Source organism: Saccopteryx leptura, chromosome 9 (assembly GCF_036850995.1).
Source record: "Saccopteryx leptura isolate mSacLep1 chromosome 9, mSacLep1_pri_phased_curated, whole genome shotgun sequence".
NCBI classification, from domain to species: domain Eukaryota; kingdom Metazoa; phylum Chordata; class Mammalia; order Chiroptera; family Emballonuridae; genus Saccopteryx; species Saccopteryx leptura.
Window position 1 is genome coordinate 9,435,176 of NC_089511.1, and position 26,366 is coordinate 9,461,541.

Sequence of the window (26,366 nt, forward strand, 5' to 3'; positions counted from 1 at the left end):
CAGTAATCGTGCTCCTTTGTATTTACCCCAAAGTTGGGAAAATTTATGTCCACAGAAAAACCTGGGTGTTTATGCAGCTTTATTCATAAATGCCCGAACTTGTAGGCAATCAAAATGTCCCTTAGGAAGCGAATGGATAAATGAACTGTGGTGTATACAATGGAATATTTCTCAGCACTAAAAAGAAACAAGCTATCAAGCTATGAAAAGACATGGAGGTAGCTTAAATGCATATGGCTAAGTGAAAGAAGCCAGTCTGAAAAGGCTACACACTGGATGGTTCCAATTATATGACATTCTGGAAAAGGCAAATCTGTGGACACAGTAAAATGGTGAATAGTTGTAAGGAGAGGAGGAGAAGGGAGAGATGAACAGACAGAGCACCGAGAATTTGGGGGACAGTGAAAATACTCTGTACGATGCCATAATTACAGATACAAGTCATACATTAGTCCAAACCCATGGAATATACAGAACCCAGTGAACCCTACTGTTAACTGTAGACTTTGGACGGTTATGACGTGTCAATGTAGGTTCCTCCTTGGTTAAAAAAAAAAGTGTATCATTCTGCTGAGTGGTGTTAATAATGGAGGGGGCTATGCATTGGTAGGGGTATATGGGGGATCTGCTGAGTGGTGTTAATAATGGAGGGGGCTATGCATTGGTAGGGGTATATGGGGGATCTGCTGAGTGGTGTTAATAATGGAGGGGGCTATGCATTGGTAGGGGTATATGGGGGATCTGCTGAGTGATGTTAATAATGGAGGGGGCTATGCATTGGTAGGGGTATATGGGGGATCTGCTGAGTGATGTTAATAATGGAGGGGGCTATGCATTGGTAGGGGTATATGGGGATCTGCTGAGTGATGTTAATAATGGAGGGGGCTATGCATTGGTAGGGGTATATGGGGATCTGCTGAGTGGTGTTAATAATGGAGGGGCTATGCATTGGTAGGGGTATATGGGGGATCTGCTGAGTGGTGTTAATAATGGAGGGGGCTATGCATTGGTAGGGGTATATGGGGGATCTGCTGAGTGATGTTAATAATGGAGGGGGCTATGCATTGGTAGGGGTATATGGGGGATCTGCTGAGTGGTGTTAATAATGGAGGGGGCTATGCATTGGTAGGGGTATATGGGGATCTGCTGAGTGGTGTTAATAATGGAGGAGGCTATGCATTGGTAGGGGTATATGGGGGATCTGCTGAGTGGTGTTAATAATGGAGGGGGCTATGCATTGGTAGGGGTATATGGGGATCTGCTGAGTGGTGTTAATAATGGAGGGGCTATGCATTGGTAGGGGTATATGGGGGATCTGCTGAGTGGTGTTAATAATGGAGGGGGCTATGCATTGGTAGGGGTATATGGGGGATCTGCTGAGTGATGTTAATAATGGAGGGGGCTATGCATTGGTAGGGGTATATGGGGGATCTGCTGAGTGATGTTAATAATGGAGGGGGCTATGCATTGGTAGGGGTATATGGGGATCTGCTGAGTGGTGTTAATAATGGAGGAGGCTATGCATTGGTAGGGGTATATGGGGGATCTGCTGAGTGGTGTTAATAATGGAGGGGGCTATGCATTGGTAGGGGTATATGGGGAATCTGCTGAGTGATGTTAATAATGGAGGGGGCTATGCATTGGTAGGGGTATATGGGGAATCTGCTGAGTGATGTTAATAATGGAGGGGGCTATGCATTGGTAGGGGTATATGGGGGATCTGCTGAGTGGTGTTAATAATGGAGGGGGCTATGCATTGGTAGGGGTATATGGGGATCTGCTGAGTGATGTTAATAATGGAGGGGCTATGCATTGGTAGGGGTATATGGGGAATCTGCTGAGTGGTGTTAATAATGGAGGGGGCTATGCATTGGTAGGGGTATATGGGGGATCTGCTGAGTGATGTTAATAATGGAGGAGGCTATGCATTGGTAGGGGTATATGGGGGATCTGCTGAGTGGTGTTAATAATGCAGGAGGCTATGCATTGGTAGGGGTATATGGGGGATCTGCTGAGTGATGTTAATAATGGAGGGGGCTATGCATTGGTAGGGGTATATGGGGGATCTGCTGAGTGGTGTTAATAATGGAGGGGGCTATGCATTGGTAGGGGTATATGGGGGATCTGCTGAGTGGTGTTAATAATGCAGGAGGCTATGCATTGGTAGGGGTATATGGGGGATCTGCTGAGTGATGTTAATAATGGAGGGGGCTATGCATTGGTAGGGGTATATGGGGGATCTGCTGAGTGGTGTTAATAATGGAGGGGGCTATGCATTGGTAGGGGTATATGGGGAATCTGCTGAGTGGTGTTAATAATGGAGGGGGCTATGCATTGGTAGGGGTATATGGGGATCTGCTGAGTGGTGTTAATAATGGAGGGGGCTATGCATTGGTAGGGGTATATGGGGGATCTGCTGAGTGGTGTTAATAATGGAGGGGGCTATGCATTGGAAGGGGTATATGGGGATCTGCTGAGTGATGTTAATAATGGAGGAGGCTATGCATTGGTAGGGGTATATGGGGGATCTGCTGAGTGATGTTAATAATGGAGGGGGCTATGCATTGGTAGGGGTATATGGGGGATCTGCTGAGTGGTGTTAATAATGGAGGGGGCTATGCATTGGTAGGGGTATATGGGGGATCTGCTGAGTGATGTTAATAATGGAGGAGGCTATGCATTGGTAGGGGTATATGGGGAATCTGCTGAGTGATGTTAATAATGGAGGGGGCTATGCATTGGTAGGGGTATATGGGGGATCTGCTGAGTGGTGTTAATAATGGAGGGGGCTATGCATTGGTAGGGGTATATGGGGGATCTGCTGAGTGGTGTTAATAATGGAGGGGGCTATGCATTGGTAGGGGTATATGGGGGATCTGCTGAGTGGTGTTAATAATGGAGGGGGCTATGCATTGGTAGGGGTATATGGGGGATCTGCTGAGTGGTGTTAATAATGGAGGAGGCTATGCATTGGTAGGGGTATATGGGGGATCTGCTGAGTGATGTTAATAATGCAGGAGGCTATGCATTGGTAGGGGTATATGGGGGATCTGCTGAGTGATGTTAATAATGGAGGAGGCTATGCATTGGTAGGGGTATATGGGGGATCTGCTGAGTGGTGTTAATAATGGAGGGGGCTATGCATTGGTAGGGGTATATGGGGAATCTGCTGAGTGATGTTAATAATGGAGGGGGCTATGCATTGGTAGGGGTATATGGGGGATCTGCTGAGTGATGTTAATAATGGAGGAGGCTATGCATTGGTAGGGGTATATGGGGGATCTGCTGAGTGGTGTTAATAATGGAGGGGGCTATGCATTGGTAGGGGTATATGGGGGATCTGCTGAGTGATGTTAATAATGGAGGGGGCTATGCATTGGTAGGGGTATATGGGGGATCTGCTGAGTGATGTTAATAATGGAGGAGGCTATGCATTGGTAGGGGTATATGGGGGATCTGCTGAGTGGTGTTAATAATGGAGGGGGCTATGCATTGGTAGGGGTATATGGGGAATCTGCTGAGTGATGTTAATAATGGAGGGGGCTATGCATTGGTAGGGGTATATGGGGGATCTGCTGAGTGATGTTAATAATGGAGGAGGCTATGCATTGGTAGGGGTATATGGGGGATCTGCTGAGTGGTGTTAATAATGGAGGGGGCTATGCATTGGTAGGGGTATATGGGGGATCTGCTGAGTGATGTTAATAATGGAGGGGGCTATGCATTGGTAGGGGTATATGGGGGATCTGCTGAGTGATGTTAATAATGGAGGGGGCTATGCATTGGTAGGGGTATATGGGGGATCTGCTGAGTGGTGTTAATAATGGAGGGGGCTATGCATTGGTAGGGGTATATGGGGGATCTGCTGAGTGATGTTAATAATGGAGGGGGCTATGCATTGGTAGGGGTATATGGGGGATCTGCTGAGTGATGTTAATAATGGAGGGGGCTATGCATTGGTAGGGGTATATGGGGGATCTGCTGAGTGGTGTTAATAATGGAGGGGGCTATGCATTGGTAGGGGTATATGGGGAATCTGCTGAGTGATGTTAATAATGGAGGGGGCTATGCATTGGTAGGGGTATATGGGGAATCTGCTGAGTGGTGTTAATAATGGAGGGGGCTATGCATTGGTAGGGGTATATGGGGGATCTGCTGAGTGGTGTTAATAATGGAGGGGGCTATGCATTGATAGGGGTATATGGGGGATCTGCTGAGTGGTGTTAATAATGGAGGGGGCTATGCATTGGTAGGGGTATATGGGGGATCTGCTGAGTGGTGTTAATAATGGAGGGGGCTATGCATTGGTAGGGGTATATGGGGATCTGCTGAGTGGTGTTAATAATGGAGGAGGCTATGCATTGGTAGGGGTATATGGGGGATCTGCTGAGTGGTGTTAATAATGGAGGGGGCTATGCATTGGTAGGGGTATATGGGGGATCTGCTGAGTGGTGTTAATAATGGAGGGGGCTATGCATTGGTAGGGGTATATGGGGGATCTGCTGAGTGGTGTTAATAATGGAGGGGGCTATGCATTGGTAGGGGTATATGGGGGATCTGCTGAGTGGTGTTAATAATGGAGGGGGCTATGCATTGGTAGGGGTATATGGGGGATCTGCTGAGTGGTGTTAATAATGGAGGGGCTATGCATTGGTAGGGGTATATGGGGAATCTCTGTACCTTTCTTTCAATTTGTTGTAACCCTAAACCTGCTCTATAGAATGAAGTCTTTAAAAGAACCTATTGGTTCACTCTGCCCTTTGAATGAATCTCTTATCTACACGACTGTTAACGTCATTTTAGTCATTTGGAAAATATTGGTTCGCTGAGTTACGCAGAGCTTCCAAATGTTGACACATTTCAGTATACAGTATCCACAACTTGCGTCTGTTAACTGCAATGCTGATTTATCATATAAAAAGTCTCTAGGGCCTGGCCTGTGGTGGCGCAGTGGATAAAGCGTCGACCTGGAACACTGAGGTTGCTGGTTCAAAACCATGGGCTTGCCTGGTCTGGTCAAGGCACATATAGGAGTTGATGCTTCCTGTTCCTCCCTCCTTCTCTCTCTCTCTCACTCTTTCTCTCTCTCCTCTCTAAAATTAATAAATAAAGACTTAAAAAACAAGTCTTTAGGTATTGGGAAGCTATTAAGCTGTCAGTGGTAAATACTAGCTCTCCAAAATTCTCATGTTTCCCTTGAAAACTGGAATTCTTTTATTTCAGTAAGAAATATGTTTGTTGTTTTTCTTGAAGTGATAGGCTCACTTGGTTCATTTTTATCAAATGTCTGCCAAAGACCCAAGTCTGAATTACCACTGTTGGTCAGGCATTCTTTCATCTAACAGTGGTGTCCCGTGAAGAAAGGGACAGTCGCAGCCAGCAGCTCTGTTTTCCAAGTGCCTGTCTCTAGATAATCCTCATCCTTCAGTCTGCAGAAGAAGAGGTTTATGCATACTTCCCATTTCATCACACAAAAGATGTGTACTCAGGGGGAGAGGGTTATTTAATTCATAATTTTTACTATATCAAGGGCATTCTTATGCATGATGGCAAAGACTACAAGGTGGAGCAAAAGTAGGTTTTCAGAGGTCCATATGTGAAATAACACAATAATTAATAAATAATAATACAAGCATAAGCTCTGTGTCGCATATTCACGACTATAAACCTACTTTTGCCACACTCTATACAATGGCAACTTAGTCTGGGGCCCCTGTTTCCTGCTAAGGAGCTAGCAGTTTTATTTACTATTGCTTTTGTGCTTAGAAAGACAAATAATGTATTAGTATTGTTAAAAAAACAGTTTTGATCCTATGAACCCCTAAAAGGGCCTCAGAGACCCGCAAGGGTCCACAGACCTCCCTGATTTAGCCAACGTCTTCTTCCTTGTCCTCTTGGGAGCATTGAGACCCCGAGAGGAGATGAGACTCGCCCAGGGTCCCAGAGCCGATCCGAGGCAGAATGTAGGCTGAATCCCACTTCTGACACCCAACGCATTGCTCTAGTCGGTGTCCCTGGGACCCTGGAAGTAGGGTGACGTGCTCCTTTTAGAGGAAAAAAAAAAAAAGTACCTGATCACTCTAATGGGTGGTGTAGCAACTGACGTCTCCAGCGAGGGGACGAGGAGACAGGAAGGGGTGCCGATGAATGACCCTGAGGAGAGGTGCCCATCAGCCAGACCTGTTATCCTTAGGGCGTGCCCGTCTCCCCTCACCCCTGCCTTGTGTGTTGTGTTCCCACACCCATCTCTTCTCTTCCATAATTGTGCCGCTCATGTCTCGCAGCCAAAGCGGCTCTAATTAAACTATTCAGCGTCGTCACTTGGTGTTCTGAAGAGACGAGGTTGGCCATTGTCACTTCTCTCTCCCTTTGACTGAGCTCCGTGTGGGTAATTTCATTCTGCCCTTGTTCGTTTCTTAGAAGTTTAGCCGATCCAATTTTGGTTCTTTTCTCCTATATTAGAACAGGGAGCTCAGGAAAAGAGGCAGAGGGCGAGGGCATCGCAGATTTGGACATTTCTGTCGCGTTCACCTCGAAGTTTACTTCTGACTGAATAGTGCCCGGCTGGCAGTCTGCTGTCCACTGCCCCCGTCGGAGAGGTGCCAGGAGGCAGAGACCGGCAGGTCTGGGCCCGCCAAGGGGAGAACAGGAACCACGAGACCCTGGCACCCCACAAGGCCGTCCCAAAGGGACCGAGGGTTGGGACTTTGGACAAGTGGGCATCCCCACTTCATTCTTGGGCGTCCGGGGTGAGCCGAGGCCTTGGTGACATAAGCACACAGTCTGACCTCGGCGTTTTCCTGCTCGGAAGCGGTGGCCTGGCCGCTTCCCTTTACCCTGCCCATCTCCCCACTGCCCGCGCAGGACCCCCTTCTGGGGCCGTGTTAGGAGACACGGGCAGTGGAGCGGTTTCGTCTGAGGAGGGCAAAGCCAGGGAGGGGCCGCAAGCCCAGTGCCCAGGAGGCAGCCGTGTGCCCGAGGAGCCAACGGCCTGGAGGGCACAGGCAGCATGGACGGCCCTGGCCCCACGCGCAGACAGCATCCCAGCAGGTGCCGTGAGGGCAGAGTCCTCACCCCTCACAGCGGCCCTGCAGTGGGAGCCTCCCCCCGGCGGTGTGCAAGCTCACACCCATGGCCCATCCGTGTAGGCAGGTGGCTGTTCTGAGTTTAATGTCGAAGGGCCGCATGGGTCTCCAAGGCCCACCACTGTCCTCAGGCCCTGCAGGTGCTGGAGGGGCCTCTGATCTAACCCCAGGACCCGCGGCTTCTTGGCACGGCCCTCGGCTTTGCTCGGGCTCTCTGCCCTTCCTCCTGAGCTCTGTCCTTGGGGAGGACCAGGGTCCGGACGAGCCCTACCTTCTGGGCACAGCCCTTCTGCCTGACGTACCCCCCTCGCCCCCGCCCCCCACAGCTCACTGTCCCCCGGAGGCCGAGACCGTCCTGGGTGGCGCCGTGCGGAGGCCAAGACCGTCCTGGGTGGCGCCGTGCGGAGTGTTCTGTCCCCACGGCTTGTGCGTGATGCGGCTGATGGCCGCGCTGGACTGCAGGGTTGCGCGGGCAGGATCCAGTTCCCGCCGCTGCTCTGGGCCGGGCAGGAAACCACACCAGTGACGGGACTGCCAGGCCGTTTCCAAGGGGAAGCTTGTAGGCGTCAAGTGCGGGAATTGGTAACAGGGCCTCGGAGGACTCAGGCCACAGTCACTCCACAGCCCCCAATTCTTGAAAAAGCTGCTTCTGGAAGATGCAAGGGTTTTGAGGCTGCAAGGGTGTGTGATGCTTCCGAAAGTGAGGTCCTTCAGAAAGCCCAAGCCCACTCCACTCCACAGGAGGCCTGGGCCCAGACAGAGAAGGCTGTCAGAGGGGCTCAGGACACATCCTGAGGAATCCAGAAGTTTGGACCACCTTCTGACCCGGCTGGAGATCTTCCTCAGAAGACCACCGTCCCTGACAAAGACGGGGCCTGGGAGAGAGGGGAGCAAAGTCAAGGGGCAGCTCCCCTGCTGTGTCCAGGGTGCTGGCTCACGAGCTGGGGAGACTCGGGCAACATGTTCTCTCTATGCCCAATAGGAAAGTTCTCAAGGCCAGGATGCTCAGTAGCGGTCGTCCAAGGGGACAGTGAGTAAGTGGGCGGACGGGGAAGTGGGTGGCTAGCTAACTCAACGAGGGGTGGAAGAAGTAGGCCCACAAGTGAACGATTAAGGGAGAGCCAGATGCTGTGGAGGGACAGAGGGAGGGACGGGTGGGTGTGGAGTGAGTGCTGGGTGGACACGGTGGCTGATGTGACCGCGGGTGGACGGTACGTGGGTGGATGCATGTTTGACAGGTGTGCCTCCTAGCTGGGTTACGGGGACAGGTGGACAGAGGGCTGAGGAAAGGGTGGGTGGATTTGAAAGGAGGCAAGACAGGAAACAGCGCCGAGTCCTGGGCTCTGCTGCCGGATACTCCCAGGGGACCAGGAAGGCTCCCTTCCCTGAGGCCAGAGGTACCCCTAGGAGGTCCCAGCGCCCCTCAGAGACCCTGAGGACTGACATGCTGTTGCGCGGGTCTCGCTAAGACCCCTAAGTCCAAGTGAAGCGAAGAAAGAGCCCCAAGCAGGTCTGGTCCCCAACCCCTAAATGTCTGTAGAGCCCCAATTATTGTCACTACCAAGGACACCTCACAGATGTCTGAAATGCTTCCGGGTGGCATCAGCTCCACTGAGAGTCATAGTTAGGGAGCTCCGGGCCAGCCCAGGGCCAGGAAAGCAGGCCCCTGCCTGGGGGTGGCGGGGGTCCTCTTTCCACCACGCCCCACTGTTCTGAGGCCCAGCTGCAGAGGGAGGGAGGTGCGCCTCCCGGGGTGTGAGGGGGAACGGACGCTGCACTCCCAAAGCGTAGAGGCCTGGGCGCCCTGGGTCCCAGGGTGCTGCCTGTTTCCTGCTTCTGCCATTCCCCACCCGCTAGAACTGCAGGACCCCGGCCGGGCCTCTAGCAGTCGGGGTCTTTCTGCCCCTGCCCCTCGAGGAACAGGGTCAGCAGTCAAGGAAGTCAGCTATGCCCCATGGGCCTGGCCCTGCCCTGCCTGGTCTCTTGGGCTGGACTTGACCAGCTCACGTTCCCTCTCCTCTTGGCTTATGCGCTTCTGCCCCCTGGTGGGAGCCAGGGCAACTGCAGTGCACAGGGTGGGGCGGGGCGGATGGTGGCTTTTCCCTGCAGTCAGAGGACTGGTGTGTGTGTGTGTGTGTGTGTGTGTGTGTGTGTGTGTGTGTGTGTGTGTGTGTGTGTGTGTGTGTGTGGTGTGTACGCACTCACGCACTCACACTTCACTTGGCCTAAAAGATGAGAGATGGAGGAAAACTCTGAAAGGTTCAAAGCAGCTCCTCAAATAGAAGGGGTTATTACTGTAATTACTATGATTATTGTTATCAAGATTATCGTGCGTGCCTGCAGTCTTGTACAAAGCAGGCCTCTTTTATGTTAGCTTGCTCTTTGTGTCTGAGGGCTCCATCTTTGCTCATAATAACCAACATTTTCAGGGCTTTTCATGTTGCAAAGCTGTGTTGCATCCTTCGCCTGTGTCAACTGCACAAACAACCCGGGGATGCAGGAGTGAATGAGACCAGAGGCTCAGAGAGACTAAGAGGTCTGCCCAAGGTCACGCAGCAAAAAAGCTGCAAAGCCAGGATTTGAACCCAGGTCACCTCACTGAAAATTCCTATTTATTTTCCCACCATCATTTTGCATCTCATCTCCTGGATGGGCAAAGACTCCTCATTACACTTGAGCTCCAAGCCTCTTTGTCACTGATGCTTATTGAAGAGTCCACATTGCCCTGAAGAGAAGGGAAGCGTTTTTGAAGACTTGAGTGCTATAAGTGACGTTAGGCATCCCATCTAGATAATGAGGCTACCTGGGCACCTCCCTGGCGAGGCATGGAAAATGGGTTGCCGTCATTGGCAGTGGCTCAGCTGGGCTGATGCCAGCTCCCCTGGGTCACCACTTAGGCGCCTCCCACCTCCTGGTGCAGCACCGCCCGGCCACGTCTCTGGGAAGGGTGAACTGGGCAGGGCTGTCTGTGCCCAGCAGGTGGGAGCCAGGGTGGGCAGGTAGGCAAGTTCTGCACCCTGGGAGCCATGCCCCTCCCCCTCATAGTATGGTTCTGGCTCTCCAGGACCAGCTGCTGGCTGGAGAGAACTGTCTGGAAGCCGAGTCCCTCACCCTAGATGCCAGTGGACAGTCCCATGCTGCCACCTGGATCTCAGGTGTGCTACGTCCCAGGCACACTCATGCTCAGTCCCCAGATGCACATTCTCATGGCAGGAGGCCCCTGGCCTGTGCACCACAGAGGGGCCACTGGGTACTGTCAGCTCGGGGGCATAGCTACCCCCACCACACACTGGGCACCCTGCTCCCCAGCAACGGCCCAGAGCACCCGTTCCTGGGTGGCACCGTTCTTAGGAGGCACCGTTCCTGGGAGGCATCATTCTTGGGAGACACCGTTCCTGGGTGGCACCATTCCTGGGAGGCACCATTTCTGGGAGGCACCATTCCTGGGTGGCACCATTTCTGAGTGGCACCGTTTTTTGGAGGCACCGTTCCTGGGTGGCACCATTCCTGGGGGGCACCGTTTCTAGGTAGCACCATTTCTGGGTGGCACCATTCTTGGGAGGCACCATTCCTGGGTGGCACCGTTCTTGGGAGGTACCGTTCCTGGGTGGCACCGTTCTTTGGAGGCACCATTTCTGGGAGGCACCGTTCCTGGGTGGCACCGTTTCTAGGTGGCACCGTTTCTGGGTGGCACCATTCTTGGGAGGCACCGTTCCTGGGTGGCACCGTTCTTTGGAGGCACCGTTCCTGGTGGCACCATTCTTTGGAGGCACCGTTTCTGGGAGGCACCATTCCTGGGTGGCACCGTTTCTGGGTGGCACCGTTCTTTGGAGGCACCCTGTGCTGAGAGGCACCGTTCCTGGGTGGCACCGTTCTTTGGAGGCACCCTGTGCTGAGCTCCCCACTGCACCAAACACTAGAGATGCCCCATTTGCACACGCCCTCCACCCCCTGCCTACCCTTCTCTCCGGATGCTCACAGAGACGGTGGAGGGTGTCCCCCAGAGTCGTGGGGCTTCCCAAAAGCACCACGCCTCTGCCTGGAGCCGCTTTGGGCCATTATAAGATAACATTGAACCAGAAAGGTTACACTGGCTACAAAGAAAAGAACTGTCTAAGCTGTTTCTAAATCATTGGTGTGCCACACAGACTCCTGCAGGTGTCCTGGGGAAGTCATAGCCTGTGCAGAGCTCCTGACCCTAACCCCGTAAGACTGGCACCTTGGCTGCGGTTCACATTCAGAAATGCACAGTCCGACCAGGGCTCCGAATATCCCACCCTTCCCACGCCCCGGTATCACGTGGGCAGGCGGGTTGACCTCCTCATCTCCTGTGGCCTCTCGGGCAGCGTGGGACGTGAGGGGAGCCACAGCCCCGACTCGGTGCCACCCCTGTGCTGGTGCTCGCTCTGAGCTCACAAGGCAGTCCATGAAAAGGGTACTACTGTCACCCTCGTTTCTCAGGTGACACTGAGTCTCAGAAAGATGAAGGCTGTCTCTGCTCAGGCTGAGAGCAGGCCGAGGTGGCCCTGAGCCTGTGGCCAGAGCCCCCAGAAGATGGCAGGAGCACCGAGGGGGTGACCAAAGGGCGCCATCGGAGGGGCTCCTCAGAGGGTCTGGATGGCGTGGAGCTGGACATTCAACCCCGGCCAGCCCCAGCGGGAAGTGGCAGGCCTGCACATCTGAGGGCGTGGCAGTCACGTTCTCGGTCACACGCAGGGGGCCCTCCCCCTGGGCCCTCTCCCCCTCTGCGCTGGCCAGCAGGGGAGTGGTGGGAAGAGGGCCCACTCCTCACCCCTGGGGCAGAGACCTGCCCTCCTGACCCGGGGCTGGCCCATCGCTTCCTACTGTGCCACCCGGAACATGTTACATACTTGCGAGGTGTCTTTCTCAGTGGCAGGAGTTGGGTTGTACAGGCGTTTCATGGCCGGAGGCCAGGCGTGCTGGTATGTACCAGTGACCGAGTGAGAAATGTCCTGGCCCCACTAGACTGCGCAGGGCCCTGCCAGGTGCCCGCGTCAGTGAACTGCCCAATTGCACTCCTGATGGGACGGCCCACAGGCCCCGCCAGGCCGCCTCCAGGGGCCAGTTGGGAGGAGGGCAGTCAGGAGCCACATGGGCTGCAGGAGGAGGAGGAGCCTTCCTGGAAAGGGTACTACTGGAGGGTACTCCCGGAGGAGGCTGGCTGCTGTGTGGGGAGCAGGCTGGAGAGCAGGAGGGAGGCAGGGAGCCCTGGGGCCAGGGGCAGCCAGGAGGGAGAGCGGTGGCTGGGACTCAGGGACGTGCCGGAGGAGACGGGGACAAGTGGGCTGACTATAGTGGGTTTGGAAGAAAAGCCAACAGGACAGCAGGCTCTGGAGGGGAGAGGCAAGGCCAAGGAGGCCCCGCTCCGGGCGTCCCTGGTGGGGCTTGCGCAGCCGGACCCCTGAGCAGCCGGACCGGGGCTCCTACACTGGGCTGAGGGGAGAGGCAAGTCCAAGGAGGCGCCACTCCGGGCGTCCCCGATGGGGCTTGAGCAGTCGGACGGGGGCTCCTACACTGGGCTGAGGGGGGGCGGGGAGGGAGGTGGCATCAGCACAAGACCTCTCACCACCGCCACCTCACCTTGGTGACCGTGAAGCTGGGAGGGCAGCTCCAGACCCCGGGTGTCCTCTGGCCCAGAGTGCCCTGAGCTACATGGCACACCTGCTGGGATGGGCACTGCCAAGCTCCAGGTCACCCTGGGAGGGACAAGCGCAAGGTGGCTCTGTGGAAGCTTGCAAACTGTGCCCGTGCTGTGGCCTCCCTGTCAGGTGTCACGAGGCTCTGGGGCGTTCGGATTGGAGGGTGTCCCCCACTCAGCAGGAGGTCACTGCCCTGCCCGCCCCTCAGGCCCTGACTCTCTCCTCCGGATCTGGCAGAAACCTTGAAGGAAAGCCCCAAAGAGGAAGTTGGGGAGGTCTGGCCGGGTTCACCGGCACATTGCACAGACGGGCCAGGACGCTGGGACCCGGGAGAGGACGGGGAGCGCCCGAGGCCCCCCGGCCACCGGGGACACCGTCAGGTGCTGGCACTGTGCTCAGCCCCAGGTGGAGGTCCCACCCCTGCTCCCACCCCTGCCGCCCTGAGGCACTGCTTGCCGAGGGCACCAAGGCCCAGGCCCCGGGCCAGCTGTCCAGGGCAGTGCTCAGGGCAGGCCTAGATGCCGAAGAAGCTCCTCTCTGACCTGGGAACCTGGGAGGCCAGGCCCTTCTGGTGGTCAGCTGAGAGTGACCCAGGAACCCCAGGTCTGGGGTCTGGGGGCCTGGGTCTGGGCTGACGTTGTGGGCTTGGCCTGCTGGCCTCCAGGACAGAGCAGCTTCTTTCCCAGGGCAGGTGTACGGAGGGGACACAGCTGCCAGAACCCTCCCCCGTCGACTTTCTGCAGGGGACAGGCTCTGGCCTGTGAACCACCACTTAGCCGGACAGCTCGATTCTGGAAAAGTCTCCCAGAAGGTTTTGGTTCCACACGCCTTTGTGCAGACTCTTCTGTCATCCACGCATCTTGCAGATGCTGACCTCATTTTCTTCATCTCTCCCACCCGAAGGCCACCTGCAAATTTCCAGCACCTCCCGCCCACTCCCTGAGCCACATGCTGAGGGCTGGGGACTCGGGCTCCTCCCTGGCTCAGTCTGAAGGCGGGGTCGAAGAGGCTTGAGAGCAGAGCAATCATCTCGTACTAACTGTTGTGCCCACGCATTAAGACCCCGATCCTGGGGGCCCCATGAGGTTAGGGAGACGGTGGGCCTGGCACACCCCACGCCCAGCCTCCGCCGGGGGCTCTGTCTTACTGCACACCCCGGGCCCTGAGAAATCAGACTGCGAGTGCATCCCAGTGCACGGGGGATGTTCAGACAGCGGCCCACCTCTCCTGACCGGGCTTAGGCCGAGTGCTGTCCTGGTGCCCCGGTGCTCCAGCAAGCCCCAAAGCCACCACCCCCGTCTCTTCGCAGGCCGATGCCAAGATGGTGTGTGACGTGGTGAGCCGGATGGAGGACACCGAGCCCTTCTCTGCAGAGCTGCTGTCCGCCATGATGCGACTCTGGGGCGACTCGGGCATCCAGGAGTGCTTCAGCCGGTCCCGGGAGTATCAGCTCAACGATTCCGCCAAATAGTGAGTGTCCCGGGCAGTGGCTCGGGCGTGAGAGGGGGCGCTGAGGTCAGAAATGCGGGTCACGTTCCACCACAGGTGACAGGAAGGGGCTTCTCCGCCTGCTCCCAAGATGAGGAAGAGGCCAAGGAGGTGGGGGCATGAGAGGGCAGCCAGACGACGGAGCCCCTGCAAGGGGCCAGCCACCTGCTCGCTCTGGAGAACCCCGACCCCAGAAACACAAGTCAGGGGCCAGACAGGCAGAAAATAACTTAACGTGAGGCCATTCTGTTTTACTTCAGAGAAGAGACTTTCCTGTTCTCTGTCTTTAAAGTTAAAAATGAGGAGAACGTAAGCTATCCTCTGGGAAAGCCCTATAGAGCCTGGTTGGAGCCTGGACTCCGGGGCCAGATGTTCGAGTCCGGCTCACAGCTGGGCAAGGCGCTGACCTTCATTGACCCTCAGTTCTCTAATCTATAGATGAGTGCATTTAACTGGGAAATTAAGGATGAAGCATGATCACATGTGAGGAAACAACAAAGCAGCATTATAAACATGTCATTCTCCTTGAAAAGTTCACCTTGCCTGGGTGTGCCTGAAACTACGCACAGAGCCCGATGTGTCCGAATTAGAGGCTATCTGAGGCCCCTCCCCCCACACACACCTGGCGCTGGACACGGTGGCGCCATGTTCCCACGGTGGCCTGTGAGGGCGGGTGCCCCAGCAGTGCCTGGAACCAGGCCCATGGTCCCCTCTGTGTGCTTTCGTCCCCAGCTATCTGGACAGCTTGGATCGGATCGGGGCCACCGACTACCAGCCCACTGAGCAGGACATTCTCCGAACCAGGGTCAAAACTACCGGCATCGTGGAAACCCACTTCACATTCAAGAACCTCCACTTCAGGTGAGACCCGGGGACGTCCACGCCGAGCCCGGGCACAGACATGGTGATGCTGGCCACTCGGCCTCAGCCCTGGCATCCACCTGCCTCAGGAGCTCTCATGTTCAAAAAGCCGTCAGATAGAGAAGAGACTTGTCTACAGGTCTGTGTTCCACCAAGTTCAGGGCTGGGGTCACCCCTATGTAGCGGGTGACAGTCCTGCCGGCCTCCTTCCCAGGCTAGTTGGGACCGTTCCAAGAGCACAAACATGAACAGACATGCTGAGAAAGCCCAGAACAGGGTATGCATGTGGCCCTTAGAGGAGGACCTCACAGAGGCGTTTCCTAGGGGTCACATGGGTGCACCCTCACATCTGGGGCCGTGAGGGCAGGTACTTGACTCACTGCGTGTGAGCACAGCCCAGTGTAAGACAGAGTGATGGCTGCCCCGCCCCACAGATGCAGGGTCAGCCTTTCAGCACCTGGGGCGGGGCTCCTGCCTGCCCCTCCCCCCCTGTCCCGGAGTGTGACCCGGCAGGCGCTCCTCCACCTGCCTGGGCCCCACAGCCTACCAGCCCCCCTCCCCATCTCCCCACAGGCTGTTCGACGTCGGAGGCCAGCGATCTGAACGCAAGAAATGGATCCACTGCTTCGAGGACGTCACGGCCATCATCTTCTGCGTCGCGCTCAGCGGCTATGACCAGGTGCTCCATGAAGACGAGACCACGGTGAGTGGCCTGCACCTGCCCAGCCTGGGTGGGCATGGGGAGGACTGGCCATGCTCAGCCTCCTAAAAGAAATCGGGGTGCATCAGGCAAGAATGTGCATAAAGCAGAAAGAGCAGTTCTGAGCCCCGGCCGCCATCCCCGAGTGCCGGCCAGCCTGCCGCCAAGAGCGGCGTGTGGGGCGAGCTGCGGGCCATGGGCCGGCCGTGGGCTGCGGCCCCTCTGGAGGAGGCCAGCCCAGGGTCCTGCCTCTGCTGTGCGTCGTGTTCGGTCTGGGACCTCGGAGGATTGCCAGCCTGGCCTCGCAGGGTGCTCACCGGCACGGGTGCTGCATCTCTCTGGTCCTAGTGCTGGTTTGCTGCCGAGCTCGGGTGGCACCCTCTAGGCCTCAGTTACTGTTACCTGTCGAAGCCAGGTGACAGCGGGGCCTAGCTGTGGGGTGGTGGTGATGGGTGAGAATCCGCATGGAGTACTTGGTGCTGTTTCTGACACAGCGACGCTGGGTTGGCAGTTGTACTGTCGCTGGTGACTGTCCTGAGCGGGGGGTCCACTGAGGGTCCCATCCGGTCCAGCCCACAGGACGGTGGGCCCGTTCACACAGCCTGCCAAGGAAGCCGGGCGTTGGTGCGATGCGCCTGCAGGGTCGCCGGAGTGGGGCTCCTGAGCCACGGGGTCACGCCCGTGGCCATGGTCGGCTCGTTCTGTCTGCAGCACACGTGGCCTTCGGCCCTGTGCCTCGCAGAGTTGGCCGTGGGGATGGGGTGGGTCTGTCGTCACGGTGGCTTTGAGCAAGGCCTGTCCCCTCTGGGTGTTTCCTCGTCCGTCCTGCCTGGGACAGTGTGGTGGGCTCTGGGGTGCGGGCTGCAGGGTGCAGGAAGGAGCCGCCGTCCTGAGGGACCAGCACGCGACGGGGCTTCGGCAGGGTGAGGCGGAAGTCGCTGCCTGGGTGGCTGACCCGGACTGGTGCCACGGTGTGCCTCGTCCACCTGGCCCTTCCTCCTTCAGACCCCGCTGCTCCCTGAGTTTGGGGTGCAGCAAAGCCCCCAAGCCCTGCCTTGTCCTGGGGGAGGCTTCTGGGGCCTCGGCTGTGCAGCTCTCTCTGGTACCACCGTCATCATTCTCAGTGACTTCGGGGGTTGTAGCCAAGTGTGACCCGAGCTCACCAGCACGGAGGGTGGGCTGGGGCTAGACGGGCACCGGGCTGTGCGTGGACCCGCCTCAGTGACCACCCAGAGCCAGGGCGGCCCCAGCACATCTGCCTCAGTGACCACCCAGAGCCCAGGGCGGCCCCAGCACATCTGCCTCAGTGACCACCCAGAGCCCAGGGCGGCCCCAGCACATCTGCCTCAGTGACCACCCAGAGCCCAGGGCGGCCCCAGCACATCTGCCTCAGTGACCACCCAGAGCCCAGGGCGGCCCCAGCACGTCCACCTCAGTGACCACCCAGAGCCCAGGGCGGCCCCAGCACGTCCGCCTCAGTGACCACCCAGAGCCCAGGGCGGCCCCAGCACATCTGCCTCAGTGACCACCCAGAGCCCAGGGCGGCCCCAGCACGTCCACCTCAGTGACCACCCAGAGCCCAGGGCGGCCCCAGCACACCCGCCTCAGTGACCACCCAGAGCCAGGGCGGCCCCAGCACGTCCACCTCAGTGACCACCCAGAGCCCAGGGCGGCCCCAGCACATCTGCCTCAGTGACCACCCAGAGCCCAGGGCGGCCCCAGCACGTCCGCCTCAGTGACCACCCAGAGCCCAGGGCGGCCCCAGCACGTCCGCCTCAGTGACCACCCAGAGCCTCAGTGACCACCCAGAGCCCAGGGCGGCCCCAGCACGTCCACCTCAGTGACCACCCAGAGCCAGGGCGGCCCCAGCACGTCCGCCTCAGTGACCACCCAGAGCCAGGGCGGCCCCAGCACGTCCGCCTCAGTGACCACCCAGAGCCCAGGGCGGCCCCAGCACGTCCGCCTCAGTGACCACCCAGAGCCAGGGCGGCCCCAGGATATCCGCCTCAGTGACCACCCAGAGCCAGGGCGGCCCCAGCACGTCCGTCCGTCACTGCCCCGTTGGTCCACTACGCCTTTGGAGCCCCCGTTCATGGTCTGACTGGCCACCCAGTGGTCAGAGCTCCATCCTGCAGCGCCTGGGGGAGGGAAGCGAGATGTGGGTGTCAAAGAAAGCGCAGGGCTGGAGAGTGAAGGGCCCCCCTCCCTGACCCGGCCTCTCCCCTAGGACGTGCCTTGCCAGGCCTGCAGACAGCTGCAGCCCAAGTCCCAGGCTGCTGGTCCCAGAGCAGGGGCCCTCCTCCCCTCTGTGGTCGGGGTGGCAGCAGAGGGTGTCTGGAGGGGTCTGGCAGTCACCGGCCCAAGCTCCAGGCCCTCAGGTCTCCATCACACATGGAGCTGGGCAGGTGCCAGGCCCTGAGCTCAGGCAGCCTTCCCGGTCCGCCTGCCCTGTGCAGCCCGGTCAGCCCGCCGCAAACTCCTCACCGGCCCTCCCTGCTGATCAGGGTGGGCGTTGGGCATTCCCCTCCGTGCCCCTTCGGCCCCTGCATTTCCTGGGTCTGTCCTGCCCTGGCCTCACCGCCCTCCTCCCCATCTGCCCTGCCCTTTCTCGCGAGAGCTGGAGCAGAGGACCCTAGGAAAGCCAAGGCACATGAGCTCAGATCAGGAATGGGCGCCTCCTGGGCCCCTCTCCTCCCCCCAAGTGGACCAGCCATACAGCCCAGGGAGGAGCCACCGTCCAGGGGACAGGAACGGGCTGTACACCCCGACAGCAGCCCACGAAGGCGGCTCACGTGTGCAGCAGCCAGAGCAGCGCTGCTGCTGTAGAACTAAGCCTACAACTGGGTCCGAGGCACACGCAGCACTGAGCAGCTGGGGAGCCGGCCAGGCCTGACCCCGGGTCCAGCGCTGGCCCTGCCACTGGTTCACGCGGCAGCTGCCCACTTGCAGCCCCTTAACACGGTGCTGGCAGGAGCTCAGCCTCCAAGCAGCTGTGGAGAGCCGTCCAAGGGCCTGTGCTCGGGACCCCACTCAGTCAGTGGCAGCTGTGGAGAGCCGTCCAAGGGCCTGTGCTCAGGACCCCACTCAGTCAGTGGCAGTGGCCGCGCCTCTGTCCAGGCACACGACTAAAGGACACGTTGTAGACTACGGACGCTCTGCCCTAAAAACCAGAGCTGCACTGACCGCCCTTGGTCCCCGGCCTTCCCCTCTGGCCAGCCCTGCGTCTCCCTCCCTAGCCTGGGCGAGTTGGGGCTGCCCACGACGGGGGCCTGGAGGTGGCCCTTGGAGCTCGGCCAGGAGCCCCGGGGCTGACGGCTGCCCGCGCACCGGCCAGCCACCTGTCACCGCACCCAGGAGCCCGGGGCCTGGGCCTGCCACAACTTCACCACCACCACCGCCGCCGCCTAAAGGGCCTTACCTTGCCAAACCAAGGCCAAAACCATGCGCAGACTGTGAGGGAGCCGCCAAGCCGGGCAGGTATGAAGCCTCCCTCCAGAGAAACCACAGCTGAGAGTTGAAAGCAGCAGGTTCCCGGGGCGCCGCGGGTGACTTTGCTGTGATGCCTGCCCCGCCCACCTCGCACAGCACACGCCACAGCCGCTCAGCTCGGGCTGGGCCCCTCCCCCTCACGCCCACCTCCCGCCACGCAGGCGCAGTCCCCAGGCGGCCACGGCCTCCGCTAGCCCGCACAGGGGTCCCAGGATGGACCGGCCGTTCACCTCCAGCCCTCAGACTGGGCAAACCAATTTTTCAGGCCTTTTCTCTTTCTTTCTTTCATGTTTTCTGCTGGGTTTTTGTTTTTTTTAATCTTCCTCTTTGTTTTAAGTTGTTTTGCTGAGTTTCATCTCGGGGTTCTTCTAACCCCTCTACTGAGAAACCAGCCCCAATAAGCCGCTCACCCAGAGCTGACATCTCGCCCAGCCACGGCTCAGCCGACCAACCAATCCCCAACCACACCAAGGCCACAGCAAGATCACCCCCTAGATGCTGTCCCCCTGGTGTCTGCTTCCAACTCTGGATTAATTCGAGGACCTCTCAGTCTTCGGTTAATGTCCCCCAACTGAATGCGTGCACCTCCCACCCCGCTGGCCAATCTGAATGCGAGCCCGGCAAAGAAATCTGCATGGCCCCTGGCTCCGTGTGGACCTGCTGGATGGTGGTGCGGCCCCGCCCTGAGTGCATGGTGCATGTCTTCTCCGTGAGCCAGAGTCCCTCCAGTGACCTCGCTGCCCTCCTGAGGGCGGGGTCTCGGGGCAGCGTCCCCTGCCCCGCCCGCCCTGCTCCGCCCCACCCTGCCTGCGTGTGGAATGAAGCGGGGACCACGTCCCGTTTGTCCTCGTGGGTCTCCCCATCTCTGTCCCTCAGTGGTGTGTCCAGCCACGTTGGCGGACCTCTCCTTGGCTTGCCCCTCTGTGTGGTGGCGCGGCGGGTCAGGCCCCGCACACAGGCCCTCACCCGCCTCTCCGCTCTGTTGCAGAACCGCATGCACGAGTCCCTGAAGCTGTTCGACAGCATCTGCAACAATAAGTGGTTCACGGACACGTCCATCATCCTGTTCCTCAACAAGAAGGACCTGTTCGAGGAGAAGATCAGGAAGTCGCCGCTGACCATCTGCTTCCCCGAATACACAGGTAGGAACGACAGCCTGGCCCATCCAAGGCTCCATCCCCTGTACAGTGCCCTGAGGGTGCTCCAGACGGTTCTGCGGAGAATCTCACACAAAGCTGAAGGCGGCGCCCTGCACGCCCACCCAGCGCGCTGTGCCGAGGGGGCTGGGCAGCCAGGGGCATCCTTGTTGAGCAAGCAGGGTGGGAATCCTGGCCGTGTGGCCTCGGCAGCCTCTTGGAGCCTCAGCCTGGTCGTCTGTAAATCAGTGAGGCAACCACACCCAGGCGATGCGGGGTTCGCCACCAGGGGCTTCGCGTCCCGCAGCCGAGCGTCATACCCTGGCTCTGCCACTCGCAGCAGGTTAGAGACCCTCTTGACACCTCAGGCTTCACACCTGTGGGATGAGGACAATCACGGTGATTGTCCACCCCTCCGTCACAGAGTGCTGGGAGGACCGAGGGAGCTAGTGAACATGGAGCGTTCAGCATGGCAGCTGGCGCATAGTAAGTGCTCACTCTGCATTTGCTGTTACTGTTGTGATTATAACTAACAAATATCATAACACTTCCCGTACGGTGGTCACAAGATTCCAGTGGCCCGTTGGAGGCGAGGGAGCAGCAGAGACCCAGCCTCCCTGGGGAGGGCGCTAAGGATGTCGCCGTGGGCTTACCAAACCGTGGGGGGGGGGGGGGTGGACAACCATGGAGCAGCAAGGGCGGCCGGAGCAGCAAGGGCGGCCGGAGCAGCCCAGGTCCGTCCGCTCTTCTAGATGGCCAGGACCCAGCCAGAGAACCAAGGGGGTATCCCCAGCCTGATCAGCCCCCAAACCTGACTCCCTGTTCCTCAAGATCAGGCCGACTGCCCCATAGGCTAGGCCCCAGCAGGGGCAGGGGGTGGGTGGGCTCAGCAGCCCCACCAGGCAGCCTCCTCTTAGCTGTAAGCTGGGGTTTGTGGGTCCTGCCTGGTTGACCATGAGTATGGCCTGGACATCAGCAGAGGCCGGCAAGGTAGGTCCGTCACCAAGGTTGGTCTGGAGCTGACGAGGCCGGCATGACTGCCCGGAGGTGCCATCCTCACCTCCAGCCCAGATTTAAGAAAGAGCTGTGGTCTGGCAGACCCCTAAGGCCGAGCCTGGTAGCTTGTACGCACGTGCCTGAGGGGCTGGGACCCCCTTCAGCCATGCCACTCCCAGGTTCCGGTCCGCATGGGCAGCCACCAGCTTAACACTGGCTCCTGACCCCGGCACCGCTTGCTGCTTCCCTCCGAGGCTGCGGCAGCCCCCCGTCTGCCTGGGCCCCTGCTCTGGAGCCTGTGGAGCGTTCAATGCAAGGCGTCCTGTTCCGCCCTTTCCTAAACACAGCTGCTCACCCTCTCCTGGGCTCTCCCAGGAGCAGAGCGACATGCCACCCCAAGGAAGGTGGCCAATCAGGGAGCCAGACAACTTAGTCCCCGGATGGTGAGCCCAAGAGGGGCGGGGTGAGCAGAAGGAGGCCAGAGTGGCTCACAGGCTCCGGGTTCTGCCCACGTGGGCCTGCTCTGCAGGGTCGCAGGCAGGAGAGGTCACAGGCAGGAGAGGTCACAGGCAGGAGAGGTCGCAGGCAGGAGAGGTCGCAGGCAGGAGAGGTCGCAGGCAGGAGAGGTCGCAGGCCCTGCAGGGTCAGCCAGGGCTGGCTCAGACCTGCTTGAGCAGGACCCTGGGGAAGAAAGAACGTTTGCATCAGGAGTCAGGAGTCAGGTGCACTTACAGAAGCGAAGCAGGAGTGTCATGACACACTACTCACCCCGAAGACAGGGGAGGCACAGTGAAGCGTGACATTTTTGTTTCTTATATGATTTTTTTTTTTGTATTTTTCTGAAGTGAGAAGCATAAGGGAGGCAGACAGACTCCCGCACGCCCCCAGCTGGGATCCACCGGCATGCCCTCCCGGTGGCGATGCTCCACCCCTCTGGGCTATTGCTCAGCTGCCGTCGGAGCCATTCTAGCACCTGAGCCATCCCCAGCGCCCGGGCCAACTTTGCTCCAATGGAGCCTTGGCTGTGGGAGGGGAGGAGAGAGACAGAGAGGAAGGGGTAGGGGAAGGGTGGAGAAGCAGATGGGTGCCTCTCCTGTGTGCCCTGGCCAGGAATCAAACCCGGGACTTCCACACGCCGGGCCAACGTTCTACCGCTGAGCAAAGGAGCCAGGGCCTTCTTACATGATGTTGAAACAATGTGCAGTGCTGGCTGATTTCATGGTCTGCTGGTGATTTAGCTGAGCTGTGAAGTTTCCCTCACTCCGTCAGGTTTCTCCTGCAGGTGGCTGCCGAGAGGCCCTGGGTCAGCCTGCCTCACCTGTGCCCCCTCCCCCTTGGTTTCTCCACAGGCCCCAGCGCCTTCACGGAAGCCGTGGCTTACATCCAGGCCCAGTACGAGAGCAAGAACAAGTCAGCCCACAAGGAGATCTATACCCACATCACCTGTGCTACTGACACCAACAACATCCAGTTTGTGTTTGACGCCGTGACGGACGTCATCATTGCCAAAAACCTGCGTGGCTGTGGCCTCTACTGAGCCCCAGCCTGGCCTCCCAGCCACCCACTGCCCTACCCGGCCTGCTGACCCCATCCCTGGAACCAGAGCTCCGGCCCCTCTCAGACCACAATCTGCACGTGACAAGGAAGCACAGCGGCTGGCACCACAGGGGGAGGAGGGAAGGTCCTCCACGGCCGCCCTGCCCCCAACATCCGAGCACTTGGCCACGTGGGCTGGGCAGGGTGCTGAGTACCCACACCACTCCCGGGACAAGCCGCTCACTGCCCGCCTGTGGCTCACTGCCCGCCCGCTCCATTTCTAAGTGTTTTATCCTAGGGAGAGGGCTGGGGGGGTGGGGCAAGGCCGCCGTTAGGCCTTATACTTGGTGGCTCATCCTCGAAGTCCCAGGGTCGCCTCCTGTCCTCTGGGGTTGTGCAGGTGGGAGGCATGGCCTTGGGTCAGGGTCTGGAAGGGGAGGGGCAGCGGGAACCACTGCTCAGCTTCTCCTGGGGTCTCTCTGGTCAGGGCGGCTCCGCCACCGAAGCCGGGTGGGCCTGGGGCATGCGCGGGCCCACGGTCTCAGGCGAGCGCCTCCTCCCTCCCTCTACTTGGGTCTCAGCCCTTGGGTGCAAGCCCTCCCTTCTCTGGGCCGTCCTTCCGTGCGCTCCTCGGGCTCCCCCTGGCCTCCTGGAGAGTCCTCCTTTGTGTTTCCTCCTAGGTCAGGGAGTGGTTCTAAGACTGACTGACTGCAAAGGCATGTGGTCGATGGTGCGCGGGCTGGTGGGAGAGGTACGAGGTGGGGCGGGGTGCTGAGGGGCGGTGACTCGTGTCCACTGCGATGGGGCCTCACGCCTGGCCTTGCCGGCCCGAGGGTGACCCGTCTGCCGGCCTCCGGCGGGGGCTCCAGCTGTTAGCAGCGTGCCTTTCCTTCTCGACCTTTCAGTGACTCCCACTCACACCGCAGGGCCCGGGAGGAGGTTCTGCAGCTGGGGAGCCGGGACGGGGCTGTGGACGCGCTCCTGAGGCCAGCACCCAGCGGCCTCCAGTCTCAGTGCGGAGACCAGGGCGTGTGTCCACAGCCCGTGGCGTCCTGCCAGCCCCTGGGCAGAGGAGGCCAGGACAGGACCGCCACCCTGATGTGTGCACTGCCACACGCCCTGTCCCCCTTCATAAAGAAGTGTCCTGGAGCCCCTTGGAGGGGCTTTGGAAGAGATTCCCAAGCGGAAATGGATGAGGGACTCCTGGTGACCCAGGCGCGCTGGCCTCGGGCGGGCAGTGCTCCTCTCTCCCACTCCCGGCTCCTCCGGTTGGCCGACGCCCACAACAGCCCAGACAGACCCTGCGTGCTGCGTGATAGGCTCTGCCCAGGGAGCCAGGTGTGCCCACGGGAAGAGAGGGGGCTGCCCCTCGAGAGGTCTCCGGTTCCCTCCTCAAGCCCTCTGCTCTTCCAGCCTCCGCCTGGGCTCTGCTCCATCCCGGGACCAGGCAGGGCCCCGGGCCCCAGCACTGCCCTTGACGGCCCCAGAGCCGAGAGCTCTGGGCTTTCTGGTGCCAACAGCCCCTCAGTTCTGCACGGTGCACGGGAGACCCAGAGCCCTGTCCTCAGTGCCAAATGGCCACAGGGTGGGTGCCACTGGGTGCGCCCGGCCCTGGTCTGGCTGTCTCCCTGCTGCCCGGCCTTCTGGGTGGTCAGAGGGCAGCGGCCATGGCAAGAGCAGCCCTGCTGGCCCCAGTCCCCTTGGTTTCATCCACCTGTGTGTTGTCCCTGTGCCGGCTGCTGGGTCCTGGCAGAGGACGGACCTCTGGAGCCAACAGTCTCCGTGTCCTGTCACAGGCAGCTGGGGCCAGTTACGCCATTCTGCCCAAACGCTGAAGACACAAGTTCTTGCCCAGCATTGTCACTTTGGGTGCGGTCAGCTCTGATCCCGGCTCACGAGTGGCCGACAAGAAGGGGGCTGCTGGAAGGGCTCCACCACTATGGCCGCCGCCCTGGAGGTGAAGTCACTAGCCCTCGTGGCCCAGGGCTCGGTCACCCGGCAGCCTCCGCGCCACAGCAGCCAGAGCCCTGGCAGCGTCAGGCCCCGCCGCCCCGTGGCAGCGTTGGGGGCACGAGGAGCGGGCTGCTTGGGGCCTTCCTGCCCCTCGTCTCCAGGCCGCCATTTGTCTCCCAGACACTCTGCTCCATTTCTTGCGATGCTCTCGCCCTCCCTGCCCGCCCAGGGTGTCCTGGCTGGTGAGTGTGGCGCTCAAGGAGTCGGTATCCAGGGCGCCACCCCACACTGCTCCCCCGTCGCCCACCCACGTCGTGACTAATGGTTCCACCATGGGGAGTAACAACCGAAGGGGACAGATGGGTCTGGCTCCGTCGTGGGGGCAGGGGGAGAGGGGGTGCGTGACCCGGCGTGGACGGCCCTGTGTTTGGGGGCCCTAGGTTAGCCAGCTATAACAGGAACCTTATTTCTAAGAGAGTCGCTTTTGCCAACCCCATAAACGTTGTGCCTGCCACCTCAATGCCTCTGCCCTGCCCCAAAGGCCCCCACGTGAGCCAGGTCTTTGCCTTCGCACAGGGAACTGAGGCAGGTCCCCAAGGCTCTCTGGATGACTGGGGAGTCAGAGCCCAAGGCCCAGGAAGAGGCTCTCGTGAGCATGTGGATTCTGGTCTGGGTAGAGAGCACAGCCCTGGGCCCCTGGCCAACAACACTGACATTCTGGGTCCCATGGCCACCTTCAGTGGGTCTCCCTGGCTGTTCTGTCCCCAGCAGAGCCTGAGGGTCTGTGGCACGTGTTCCTACCAGGAAGCAGTGGGCAGAGCCCAAGCAGGAGCCCACCATCATATCTGGTGCCAGGAGGCAGTTCTACCTCCCAGCCCAGCTCCATGCCCCCCTGGTGGGAACCGGGGCATGACTACACTGGGCTCAGTGAGTCCCCACACCCCAGGCAGGCAGCAGCCACGAGTGCCCGCCCCACCCAGAGCCTGCATAACCAGACTGTTTGTAAGCCCCAGCGGGAAGGCCCTGGAGTCATCTCACCAGCGGGCCTCCCTCTGACAGGACAAGTCTTGGGGGCAGTTCCTTACCCCACTGCTCCGTCCTAGCACATGAGCAGTTCATGCTCTGTGGCCGGTTCCGCAGGTTCTTCCTCATCTCTAGCCCCGCCCGACGGACCCCGCCCCTCTCCCTTGGTCTGACCTGTGCACTCCTCAGCGCTCTTGGTGAGTCAGTCCACCACAGTCCGGGCCTCAGGCGGTGGCCTGCCCAGCCCCCTGTTTGAGAAGCCTCTGCTCTTCTCTGAGCCTTCCGGAAGCAATCCAGGTGCAACCTGGGAGTTTCCAGGAACGGAGGCCTGTGCCTACCAGAGATTCAGTCTGGGATGCTGAGGACAAGCAGTCCCAGAGAGTTCCCCCGGGTCGGCCACAAGCCTTCAGAGTGAAGGGTCCCAGCAGCCGGGGCAGTG

At 59.2% G+C, this 26,366-nt stretch overlaps 1 protein-coding gene across 2 annotated transcripts in view; it reads left to right on the forward strand.

Annotated features, from left to right (window-relative positions):
- GNAO1 (G protein subunit alpha o1) overlaps positions 1-26,366 on the forward strand; it is a 149,431-nt gene that overhangs the window by 113,479 nt on the left and 9,586 nt on the right. The window contains exons 4-8 of one of the 2 annotated variants that reach the window (XM_066349945.1): positions 14,055-14,215; positions 14,966-15,094; positions 15,668-15,797; positions 20,272-20,425; positions 22,765-25,066. In XM_066349945.1, coding sequence (XP_066206042.1) covers positions 14,055-14,215; positions 14,966-15,094; positions 15,668-15,797; positions 20,272-20,425; positions 22,765-22,952 — 762 coding nt within the window. In that variant the 3' untranslated portion in view covers positions 22,953-25,066. Of the gene's footprint in view, positions 1-14,054; positions 14,216-14,965; positions 15,095-15,667; positions 15,798-20,271; positions 20,426-22,764; positions 25,067-26,366 lie in introns of those variants that run through there. The other variant, XM_066349944.1, reaches the window with a different exon arrangement.